The sequence below is a fragment of the Spodoptera frugiperda genome, chromosome 15 (genome assembly GCF_023101765.2).
Source record: "Spodoptera frugiperda isolate SF20-4 chromosome 15, AGI-APGP_CSIRO_Sfru_2.0, whole genome shotgun sequence".
Lineage (NCBI taxonomy): Eukaryota > Metazoa > Arthropoda > Insecta > Lepidoptera > Noctuidae > Spodoptera > Spodoptera frugiperda.
The window spans coordinates 8356969-8369287 of NC_064226.1; the positions used below are offsets into that span (position 1 = coordinate 8356969).

Here is a 12319-nt window from a genome sequence, read left to right on the forward strand (position 1 = left end):
TTTCACTTTTGTCACAAGAAAAGAGTTTGTTATAATATAGATGTAGAGGAAGTCACAGGGAACAGAACAGAACAGAAGGAGATTACTAGAGTTTCCTAGACTTATCGAGGAAGCTAAAAGGCGGTTACTTTAAAATTGAATCAAATGGAAGTACATACAGACTTCCAGATTACGTTTTAAGACTAACTTGCCTATAAATTAAAATATATCGCATTCATCAGTAAAGTATGCGTTAATAAGTTTAATTTATTTATTATTTATGGTCTATATTCTTCAATCATCAATGTTTCTAGTATTTATACTCTGTGCTTGTACTTATCTATGGTCTTATTTGACGTATGTGGTTTACAAGTATTTTTTGTAAAAATAATTTCATTTTAATATCATTGACCAGAATATTACAATGAAAAACGGATATTGAAAGCTGAATTTGAAAACTAAATAAATACTTATGTTAACACCACTGACAAATCGTTGAAAAGCCTTAAATTTGTGTGACTAATCAAAAAAATATTTGTAGTGATTCTCAAGATAATCAACAACATAAAGTTTCAAAGTATGTTGGTATTGGTATTTATTCTTATATTTTTATATCAGATGTTTTAATAATGATTTCACATATTGATATTGTTCCAGCATGCATCTCGGAGTGAATATATCAAATGCTTTACAACAATTAGAAAGTGTAAAAGCAGCTGTAGATCAAAGTGATGATCCCAAGTTGAAGGTAACAATTGGAAACAAGTATTCTGTTTCATTAGTCTTACATTTTGTAACAAATATTGACAATATTATTTAAACCTTACTTATTTAATTCAAAATGAATTATGATATTACAAGATGTTATAGTATTTATATTGTTTGTTTGTTTTCATCCATGTTTCAAGATTTTGTAATTGTACACATTATTGTGATTTATTATTGAATTACGTAATGAATATCTAGCCAAATTAATTCATACAATTTTATATAGAATGTTCCTACTAGCATGTGTAGATATGCTAACTTTATGTATACTTTTTTATAAATTTTCTTTAACAGGCTGCCACCAACGATGACTTGAATATGCTAATAAACTTGTTGGAAAGTCCTATACTGAAGAGTATAGCGACACTTCATGACTCAGTAGGAATGCTTGCAACCCAGGTTGCTCATCATCCATCTATAATTCCTGGGGACTTTGATATCACTCCAGCAGGTAATACTTTGTAAACACTAACAATGCTTTGTAAACACTATAACAAGGATTTCTGCGGAGTACACCTCTATGACTCTATTCTATATACTTGGTAAACAAGTTTGGAAATATTAATTAACTGTATTAACCTTTAACTTTAGTTATCTTGTTATAAATTATGCATTTATAAATTAATTTAGAGGAGCTTATAAACATTGATTGCTATGATTTATTTGTGCCAACAACTTATTTTCGACTGCTTCATCATGCCTAGAGTAGTATATATTTGTTGTACACAAATGTATTTTTTTTTGTTAAATACTAAAATGTTGTATTCTAGGTGATCTTGCTCTGCAAGCAAGAAACTTGTATGGAAGTCATGAGGGGGAGGAGGAGCAGCGTGTTCCCCAAGTTTCGCCACCACATAGTCTTGAATTTGGTTCTGGTTCTGATAATGAGCGCATTCTAGGGTTGGACAGCGGATCTGTAGACTCAAACATGTCTCCCAAACAGGTATGTATATAGTACCACTCTTAGGTTATTTTAAAAGGGTTTACCACAATCCTAACTCATTTCTTTTGTGTGGATTATTATTATGGGTCTTTAGTATAGGTTACATTCCTAGATAAAGACTGGCAAATTGTCATAGTAGCATAGAATGTAAAGTTATGCCCATATTAATTATGTAAAATATATAGGAATAAGCTAAACCATGTCATTTATAGGATTTATAGATATATGTGTCATGTGATTCTAAAATTATTATTTTAATTTTTTCAGAATCGTGGTCTGTTGGACTTGTCAAGAACTGATGAGTCTCTCGGCTCTATGTCTCACAGTATTGTTGGCAGTGACTGGGCACAGGTTGAAATCATTAATTTAGTTAATGATGGCACTGGATTAGGATTTGGTAATTATTATTTTTATACTCTCAATAGTTTTATTACACTTTAACATAGTTACAAACATAAGGATAAAGGTAAAAAATATGTTTAAACCAGTATGTTATAAATATATATTACTTATAAATTAATTATTATTACCAAAAAGTGGGTGTTACATTAATAAATATGTACAATTGCTCCATTCCTAAGGGAATAAAAGATTATGTTATTGTTGTGTGATTAAGATGAATGTCATTGTTTGAGAACATTTTCATTGTCAGTTAGAATTGAATTACATACAAAAAATATTCTTGACTTCAAGGTTTTCTAACGTAACAATGAGCTGCGGTAATAATGCAATTAATTTACCGTAAAAGTTATACTGGCGTCTCAAATAGTGGTCGAAAGTACGACTGATTATAAACACATTGATTCCCGAGTTGAACATATTATTGTTGTTTTTTGCAAATACGCACTTAGCACCGAGTTTGAAATAGGCCAATTAAAAATGTTGGACACATTTCTACATTTTTATTGCATAAAAACGTTCCCACGTTCGACAACATAGCGACCTCTCACTCCTAATCTAAATTTAATTTACATTATCTTATTATGATTTTCTAATTTCGACAAAACAAAACCTACGTGGCTAAGATTTCTCCATTATTATAATGATGGACTCAATGGACAAAACCCTGTCATCAGCCCCATTGTGCCTAACTGCCTACTATTTAGCAATACCCTACTTACTATATGATTAGCGAAAAGGTTTATATTATGTTAATATACATGAGCTAAGTGTATTTTTAGGTATCATTGGTGCAAGGACGAGTGGCGTGATTGTCAAGACAATTTTGGCGGGAGGTGTCGCCGATAGAGATGGCCGTCTGAAGTCTGGAGACCATATCTTGCAAATAGGAGATGTAAGATCTTTGTGTAAACTATTTGCTACTTTATGACAGTGGGAAAACTGGTCCCTAGTCTTCTTGTAAAAGAATCGTAAATATTTATCATCAGCATTTATTATTTGTTTGACATAGGTGATAACAATAATTTGATCTTAGTAGTAGATTTACGTGTGACGCTATGTTATACCAGTAGGAGTACAAATTTTGTTTGCAGCTTGAAAGCATGTGAGAATTTAAAATGTTGTGTACCTAAATAAAAATGTAATATTAACATACAAGAATACAGTTTGTAAGTAGAGACTGGTCTGTTGATTGGTATGATAGGTATGCCCTGTAAAGGAAGAAACTTATATCAACAATAGTATCCGCCTATAGTTTGGCTCGAGCGCGTATTTTGTACGTGAGTGTCGTATTGTCGGTTGCAAACAACTCGACTGAAGATGTAAGAATCTCGGGATTTCCGATTTTCATAATTACTATGCGATATTCACATGTGTGTAAAATATGACTGTAACCTAATTAATATTGTATCGCGTGTTTATACTTGTTTTTTGGATATTTGTATATTGCTTTCCATTACGTGATGAAGTGCAAAATAAAATAAATGTTTGTTTTGCTTGACTTAGAATACTTCTTTTTTTTTGTGTTTTTATGAATGAACGACTGTGTTTTTAGGCTCACTTAATGGAGATGGGTTCGGAACAAGTGGCGGGAGTGTTGCGTGCGTCTGGTTCCCGGGTGCGCCTGGTAGTGGCGCGCGCCGCGGACCCGGCCGCGCCGCCGCTGCACTCTCACGCCGCGCATCCCGGACACTCCGCGCCACTCGTACCCGCCAGGTATTTGTTTGTTATATTATTATCTTTATTTAAAACATTACATACATACACTCATCTTTATTTATTTATTTTAAATACTTTGGTTGTATACAAATTGCATGACTGACATTAATGCTACACAGCATTCTCTGTCAGTCTACCTACAGGTAGTGTAGAGCTCCTGAATGTTTTATCTTTGTTGTATTCGGTAAGTTTTAGTGATTTCTGTTGCACAGAGTGATGATTTTATCTAGTATTTTTTTAATTATAGAATCGTTAATGATTGTGGTTAAAAATATAACATTGTAGTGTCCAACTATTTCGTATTTGATACTTGAAGTTTTGTTATATGTACTTTAGTATTTCGTTACGCTAGCCAAAAAATACGCACATAGATCGTATTTTTTTTTTACCAACCTTATTGTTTTGCAATACACTTGAAAATGTTTTTATTACAGACTCCTGTCAGACCCTGAAGCTCTGGATCGCTACTTACTAGACGCGGGCTTCGAACAAGTGTTCCACACGCAACCTACACCAGTCCCACACAACAATGCCTCCAGATTCGTATTCGACAGATCCATCACACCACCTCCTGATGCAGGTAATTACTGCTTTAATACCTTATTAGATCCGTTTTAGTTGATATTTAGTTACTTCAGGTTGATAAGAGAGTATTCCTTAGCATTTAATGGTAACTTAACCCAGTCCTTAGTAATTTTTTTCGGAGCAAATGCTAAGGGATAGTTAAAGTAAACATTAAATGTCCCTGAGTACGATAGTAAGTGATTTAATAATATTAATTTGATATATATTCGTAGATGCGGAGTCTCCAGAAGTCGATAGATTCACAGTGCAGCTGAAGAAAGACGAAAATGGACTTGGAATTACTATTGCAGGTAAATATTTTTAGACATATTATTATTATTTTCATTTTTGCAATATTCATGCAAACTGTTCGAGATACCTTGATTAATTTCGAGTTAAATAGGGGTTTATAATCATGAACCGTTCGCCTCGAATTATTTTCTTCGAGTAACTAATGCTAAAATGATTTTCTAGCGTCTGAAACCCGAAAATAAATACATCAATCTTACTTGTTCTTTTGGTTACAGGCTATGTATGTGAAAAAGAGGAACTTTCTGGTATATTCGTAAAGTCGGTAACGCCGGGTAGCGCGGCGGCTTTGAGTGGCAAAGTGCGCGTCAACGATCGCATCGTAGCCGTCGACGGCGTCTCTCTCGCGGGCAAGTCTAATCAGCGAGCCGTAGATGCGCTGAAACAGAGTGGCAACATTGTTACACTGGAATTGGAAAGGTAAGTTAGTTAATAAGGAAAATTGTTATTGTTCACTTATATGTCACGAGGCAAAAAGTCTATGAATTTCCAGTCTTTTTACTAGCGAATATCTATTCAACATGTCGTAACGTAGAGAGAGGTGTGTATAGTTAGTGTGACACCCATTTTGTCGTCACTTGTTATGTGAAAAATGGAGCCTTCAAGCAGATGTAACATCAATGAAAACGACATTTCATAAACCATTATGGTGATCGTATTCGTCAATTCATAATCATGAACATATTTTTAAGTGAGGTTACCACACAATCTTATATAAATTTCTTATATTTTATATTACAATAAATATTACACTTGTTCACACAGATACCTCCGTGGCCCTAAGTTCGAGCAGTTACAGCAGGCTATAGCGGCCGGGGAGAGCGCGGCCAGTACCGCGACGCCACACAACCCATTCCTACACATGCACCGCCCTGACACGCTGCCGTCGCCAGAGCATGACATACCCATGGCGCAGCTACATAACTCGTAAGTACTAACATATACTTACACCAACAACTCGTAGAAGTCCACTAGTGGACTATGAACCTCCTCTACAAAGCAGGGGTTTGCCATAATCTCCACGATTGGCAGGCTGGTTGGTTTTTTATGTAAACAAACCAGAGCTACCTCAGAATAAGTCTAGAGCCCTAGGCATTTATTATTATATATAGTATTCGTTTATAAGTGAATCCAAACAGTTTCACGAAGGAACTAATTAAATTGAATCTATACTAATATTATAAAGCTGAAGAGTTTGTTTGTTTGTTTGTTTGAACGCGCTAATCTCCAGAACTACTGGTCCGATTTTAATAATTCTTTTTGTGTTGAATAGTGCATTTATCGAGGAAGGCTATAGGCCATAAAACATTAGACTAAGACAAATAGGAGCCAAGCAGAGCGGGTGAAGCCGCGCGGAAGTAGCTAGTATCAAAGAAAGTTTGCATCAGTTTTGTTATTGAACTTGACTCATTTCTTTTTTATATTAATTTTATTTTCTTTTCTTTGCGCAGTGTGTCAGTGGAGAGTGCGCCCGAGGAGGCCCCAGTAGTGACGGCTACGACCCGCGCGCAGCCTGCCTTCGAGATGCCACGCACACAGGAACAGAAGGACGCCATCAAGAGGAAGTGGCAGGCTATTCTCGGTAAACAACCTTTTTTTTTACAGAAAACTGACGTGAAACAACGCTTGCGTTGCGTTGTTTCGTTGTGTAAGTGAGGCTTTTCCCAATCCCCGATTTCCCAACAACCTTTAAATTCCTAATCCGCAAAAGGCCGGCAACGCAATTTTAACGCCTCTGGTGTTTTGGGTGTCCATAGGCGGCGGCGATTGCTTACCATCGGGTGATCTGTCTGGTCGTTTACCAGCTTATAACCTAAAAAAATCAAAACTGTAGACGGTTTTCCTGATGAATGATTAGAAAATATTTTTGTAGAAGGGGCCCAGACTCCATACATTTGTTTCGCACTGTCCTATACCTATACATTATTTACTACTTTTTTTTTATTTGTTGTAGGCGACGAGGTAGAGATCGTGGTGGGCGTGGTGGTCCGCGGCGGCGGCGGGCTGGGCATCTCGCTGGAGGGCACCGTGGACGTGGAGGGGGGCCGCGAGGTGCGCCCGCACCACTACGTGCGCTCCGTGCTGCCCGAGGGACCCGTCGGCCGCGCCGGCGTGCACCGCCCCGGGGATGAACTGCTCGGTAAGGTCTTATAACATTACTAGATATTCCTGCATGGTTTTACTCGCCCTACTCGGTTCCTATTGATTGGAGCGTGTTTTGTAGCTTGTAGCCTCGATAAATGCACTATCCAACACGATAATAATTACTAGTGGTCGCCTAGTGGTCGAAATTCGACCATATACGATTTAATTTACAATACCACTTAACATACGTTCAAGGATAATTTTTATTTAACGAATTGCTATTAGTTTTGTAAAATTCAAATTGCGCATCATGAACAGGAAAACTCTATTCATATGAGACGTGAGAATATCATCACAATGTCTGTCGATTTTGACGTTTTGTCAAATACGATCAGATACTATGCATGGTAGTGTGTGTAATGTTTTATTTATTGATTTAATGTACTTTATAAGCATTATTTTTTAAAAATATTAGCGTTCTGCACTTTTCCTACACATAAACTATAAGTGTACCAAATTTTATGCTCCTACGTCCGCGCAATTTTCGTAAAAAGGGGTCCAAAGATTTTGCATCACGTATTAATATATAGGATTCAAACAAACCAACCAACCAAATTGACAATAGGTAAGAACTTGTTATTACTATGGCACAGAGGTGAACGGTCACCGGCTGCTGGGCATGAACCACCTGGAGGTGGTGTCGATCCTGAAGGAGTTGTCGAGCGAGGTGTGCATGGTGTGCGCGCGCCCCCGCCCCGCGCCCCCGCTAGACCTCGCGCCCCCCGCGCCCACACTCGTCAAGGTATGTACTGTTTTACTTTCTCTCGTTGCAATCGTCATTCATTACATATGGTTGTAAATTGTTAATTTATAACCATCTTCTTTATTGACTGACAACCGAGTCTCCAACATAGTGTTGTCGTCTATGCTGCTAGTGTCGAGTGGTGACGGCACATTAATGTACCATCGAACTTTAACTTTGTGGTAGTTGTTAATACCTGGAAAGGACATAACATAACATATGATTATTTCTCAAGAATGATTCATAAATTTCATAAAAAGCGATATAATAGTTTATGAGTTTGTCGTGAGTTTTGTAACATGTCAGGTTGGTGTTACTTATATTCAATTTACGTATGAAGCGGACCACAAAGGCAGTGATATCTCTTTGATGCTTATAGGAATGTAAACTTGTGATAAAATTCTTAAATCCTTTGAAAATAACGTCATTTAATAGCTCACTCAATATATCGAACTAAGATTTTAAGTAGAGGATTTTTCGATACAAGATAAACATAATGTTTTTAATCAAATCGCCTAAGTACAAGATAATCATAGAAAATGGGTAATTCCGATATATTATATAATACTAGATTAAAAAAATGTTTCCGTCGTTTGATTGATGACCATCTAATCAGGAATGTCATTAATGAATGAGAAATTAATCCTTAACAAACGTAATATGATTAATTTGACTAAAATCGTGCATTTTATTATGTCTGAAGATAATATTCTAAGCTTTCTAGCTTATGTAATTAATTAGATATTCTTACAATAATCTGGATATCTTTGTTGTAATAAGACATTAAAAAAGGAAATACCGCATAAATCCAATATTTATTATATAATAGATAAATAAATTTTAAAAACAAATATTGCTCCACATTAGGATTTTCTCCTGTGATGTGGTTGTTTACAAACATACAAATTCACATGCACATGACACCCAGACTCGAAACAACAATTTGAGGATCACACAAAGAGTTGGTCTTGAAACTTATCATCTATGTTCCTTAAGAAGAGCAGGGGAGCACTAAGAGAGAATTTCCTAAATGCCCACGGGAACGGGAAAATCAAGAATCATCTACCTATTTAGGCGTACTAGTAACTAGTAGACGTTTTTCATATTCTAAAAATTTGAATCTTTTCTAAAATATTTTCAGGCCAAATCAGATGGAAGTCTGGCAGGTGCAGGAGCTGAAGAGGGAGGATCCCTGTCCGCCGGTGGAAAAGTACGCTCGCGTAGTTTGGAACCCCTAACTGGTCTCGCTATGTGGTCTTCTGAACCACAAATCATAGGTAAGTCTTTATAATTATTACTATTAAAAGACTTTGTTATGATTGCAAGACAAAAAAATGGAGCATTGACATGACAATAACATTGCAACAAATGGCAAGCGTATGTATGGATATTTTTAAGTAAATAATAAATAAATAACTTTATTCATAACATACATTGAACACATTAAAAGACCCCTGGCTCCCAAACTAGGCTTATTGCCTGTGACTTGGGAGTCAGTTCCTCCAGAGGTAACTAATAATAACCTAAGTGTAACTAATAATAAGCATGTGCATATCGCGGATATAAATTCTAAATAAACTGAAATAAAATAGATATATTACAATAGAAAGAGTAAAAGCTCCATTGTCTAAATTCATCATATTTATAAATTTTCTCAATAACGTAAAATTTTTATAATCTACAGAGTTGGTGAAAGGTGAGCGTGGTTTGGGATTCTCGATCCTGGATTACCAGGACCCGCTCCGACCGTCCCATACACTGGTGGTGATCCGTTCCCTAGTGCCGGGCGGAGTGGCGCAGCAAGATGGCCGCCTCATACCCGGAGACAGACTGCTCTTTGTCAATGATCAGGTATGTTGTTGCTAGTGATTATTAAAGAAATTTTACCTAGGCGATTGTATCGTATTGGTATAATGATGATAGCTGTACACTACATACTTCAGTTAGTAATGAGCAATGAGAGTGAACTTATTAATTTTCAGTTCAAAAAGTTGTTTTAATAAATCTGACTTAGGGTACTATTAACCTCTTTTCTGACGTTGAGCATTAAATTATATACTTAAGTTCAGCAAGTACCTCTAAATCTGTAATATAAAAATAAGTGTTTTGTATGTATTTGTTGGATAGAAACACTATAAAATTATAAATATCTCACTACACTAAAGACTACACACACTGTAAATTCCTTTATGTTTCAACTTCAGTCTCCTGCAGTCTACTTTAATATATATGTCTCGATTCTCAGAACTTGGAAGACGCGAGCTTAGAACAAGCAGTGGCAGCATTGAAGGGCGCCCCGCGTGGAGTAGTCCGCATCGGCGTGGCCAAACCACTGCCACTCGCCGACGCACCACCCCCGCTACCACACACTGCGCCGCCCACACAACCCTAAACTTTAAACGTACCACATTTCAAACAAGAGGCAAAAACAGGACTCAAAATTAAGCGGTAAGAATATTCCTTGATCTTCCTAAAAGAAAAATTTTGGTATAAATTATATCAGCCAAATGGCTATGTGACAACATCAACAATATGTGATAGTCCACTATTGGACTATGACGAGTCTCCACTACTATAAAAGGGTTCGGTATAATCTATATACATGGCATGGTAAATGGCATTCACACGAATAATTGATAAATATGTCAAACCCATACCTTTTATATATAACGTTTACGCTGTTAGAGCGAGACAATTATATGTTATGTGTTTATTCTTTCTAACGTCATTTTATTGATTCTATCTTTTTCTTAACGCTTTCTTTTGAAGTTGCCAGTGTTTTGCCCAAAGTATTATTGCTCATTGAAACTCTTTATTTAGTTACATTACGGTAGCTAGAGTAAACAGTATATCGTCATATCAATTATATTAATTCATTTACACCGTATTATTGTATTATTAATGGGATATTTTACTGCGATTTATTATTATTATTAAGTTTTAAATATTCACTTAACTAACATTATATCTTTGTGTGTTTGACTAGTTGTTAGAGTTTAAGTATTTTAAATTTTATCGATTTTATTAGTTTAGTTATAGATAAAATATACTTAAAATCATTGAACAATGTACTTATTTAGCTAGTGTTATAATGAATCTTCGTTTTTCAAGCTTTTGACTAGACTATAATAAAAATAAACTGCCATTATAAATCATTCCCAACTTAATTATCACTAGGAATTGAGATTTTAAATTTTATTTCACAAATCTTGACTTCAATGAAATTGTGACAATATTTTAATATAGTGAGCTTCTAATTTCATAATATTTCTAAATAAATAAATGTAGTAGTGACACTAGAACCACGTGTGACTAATCAATGCCAATAAGAGACTTTTAAAGCGAAATAACGTTATAAAGAAAAATATACCATATTGTTTTGCACAGAAAGTTCATTTTGACTTGAACTGACGTTATTTTGGGCTATAAGAAAGGTCATTAAACTTCACATGAAATGTAATATTTAATATGTTGCTTGATTATAATTATTTGCCTTAAAATACATAAAATGTGATCCAAAATGCTTATTTTATAGGAAATATTAGATAAAAAATATATAGATAAATGAATCTAAACATTCTGTGATGCATTCCGAAATATTACATGGACCTATGTACTTACACTTACTTGTCCAATATAGAAAATATTTAGTCAATTTATTAGGAATTATTTTTAAGGACATTTTATTATTATTTACAATATTCGTGTATTGTATCCATTAAGCAAGTACAAAGAGGATATGCAATAATGTGATTGTGCACTGTAATATAAAAAATCAGCCCTGCCCAATGATATATAAGTAGGAAGGTGTCAGATTATTAGTCGCTCAGAAAGTGGCCCATTAAAATGTGGACAATTCGCAACGTATTTGTAGCATGGGACCGGTAGATGGAAAATAGAGAGGGGCGTGTTTTGTTACGTCTCGCTATTCCCGTAAAGTGTCACGCATTATGCTAAAGGGAAATCCAGTCAACATATCCTCTTTGTCTTTGCTTCTTGATTAAATCAATGGGAGTCTTGCAGCCATTTGCAGCTCTTTACTAATCTATGAATTATTTTAAGTTTGAACTAGTTAAATGTGACTAAAATATCTTATTTCCCTTTGTGTTACTTAGTAAATTACTCCGTCTCTCAGTATAAGCTTCTTCATAATTGTGGCAAAGGATGCGAGATCGTTTTGCAGTTTACCTAAATATCGATATATTCGTAATAGAAATAGCAGTTTATATTCTGAATCTGAAGTGTTTCGCTATAACAGTATAGCTAATATCGGTATTTAGGTAAGCGCAAACGCTCCCACAAAAGTGTCATGGCGGAACATACACGTTAATTTAATAAATACTATTTGTGTGACATTAAAATTTTATTCAATACTGACTTTATTAAGGACTTTAAAATCAATATTGCTATTAATCTTACAGTTATTTTATGTACATTCTGCCATGATCCTTTAATTAAAAGTATTAATATGACATTATCTTTTCGATTTAAGTATTATAAAATTATTATCTACCTGAATTTTTATTCAATTGTAGTTAATCGTTGTCTTGTTATTACTTTCTTTACACATTATATTGTCCATTCCAATAAATGTATATAATAATTATATACTGTTTTATTTGAAATCATTGTTTCATGAGATCAACTTTATTTATTTCAAAAATGTATATTTCCCTAGGACACTTTTTCACTAGTACTATTACGCCATGGTCATATGACGCGTCTACTGCGAGACGTAAAATAGACGAATA

The 12319-nt window shown here is 34.9% G+C and overlaps 1 protein-coding gene across 1 annotated transcript; it reads left to right on the forward strand.

Annotated features, from left to right (window-relative positions):
• Window positions 1-304: 304 nt before the first annotated feature.
• On the forward strand, window positions 305-12174 carry LOC118276359 (patj homolog). Its single transcript, XM_035594637.2, has 17 exons — window positions 305-556; window positions 637-727; window positions 1042-1198; window positions 1518-1690; window positions 1958-2087; window positions 2872-2984; window positions 3645-3805; window positions 4243-4388; window positions 4606-4683; window positions 4900-5101; window positions 5447-5608; window positions 6133-6263; window positions 6636-6821; window positions 7420-7568; window positions 8710-8845; window positions 9253-9419; window positions 9814-12174. The coding sequence occupies exons 2-17, from the start codon at window positions 638-640 to the stop codon at window positions 9958-9960; spliced, it is 2328 nt and encodes a 775-aa protein (XP_035450530.1). The 5' UTR covers window positions 305-556; window position 637; the 3' UTR covers window positions 9961-12174.
• Window positions 12175-12319: the final 145 nt, after the last annotated feature.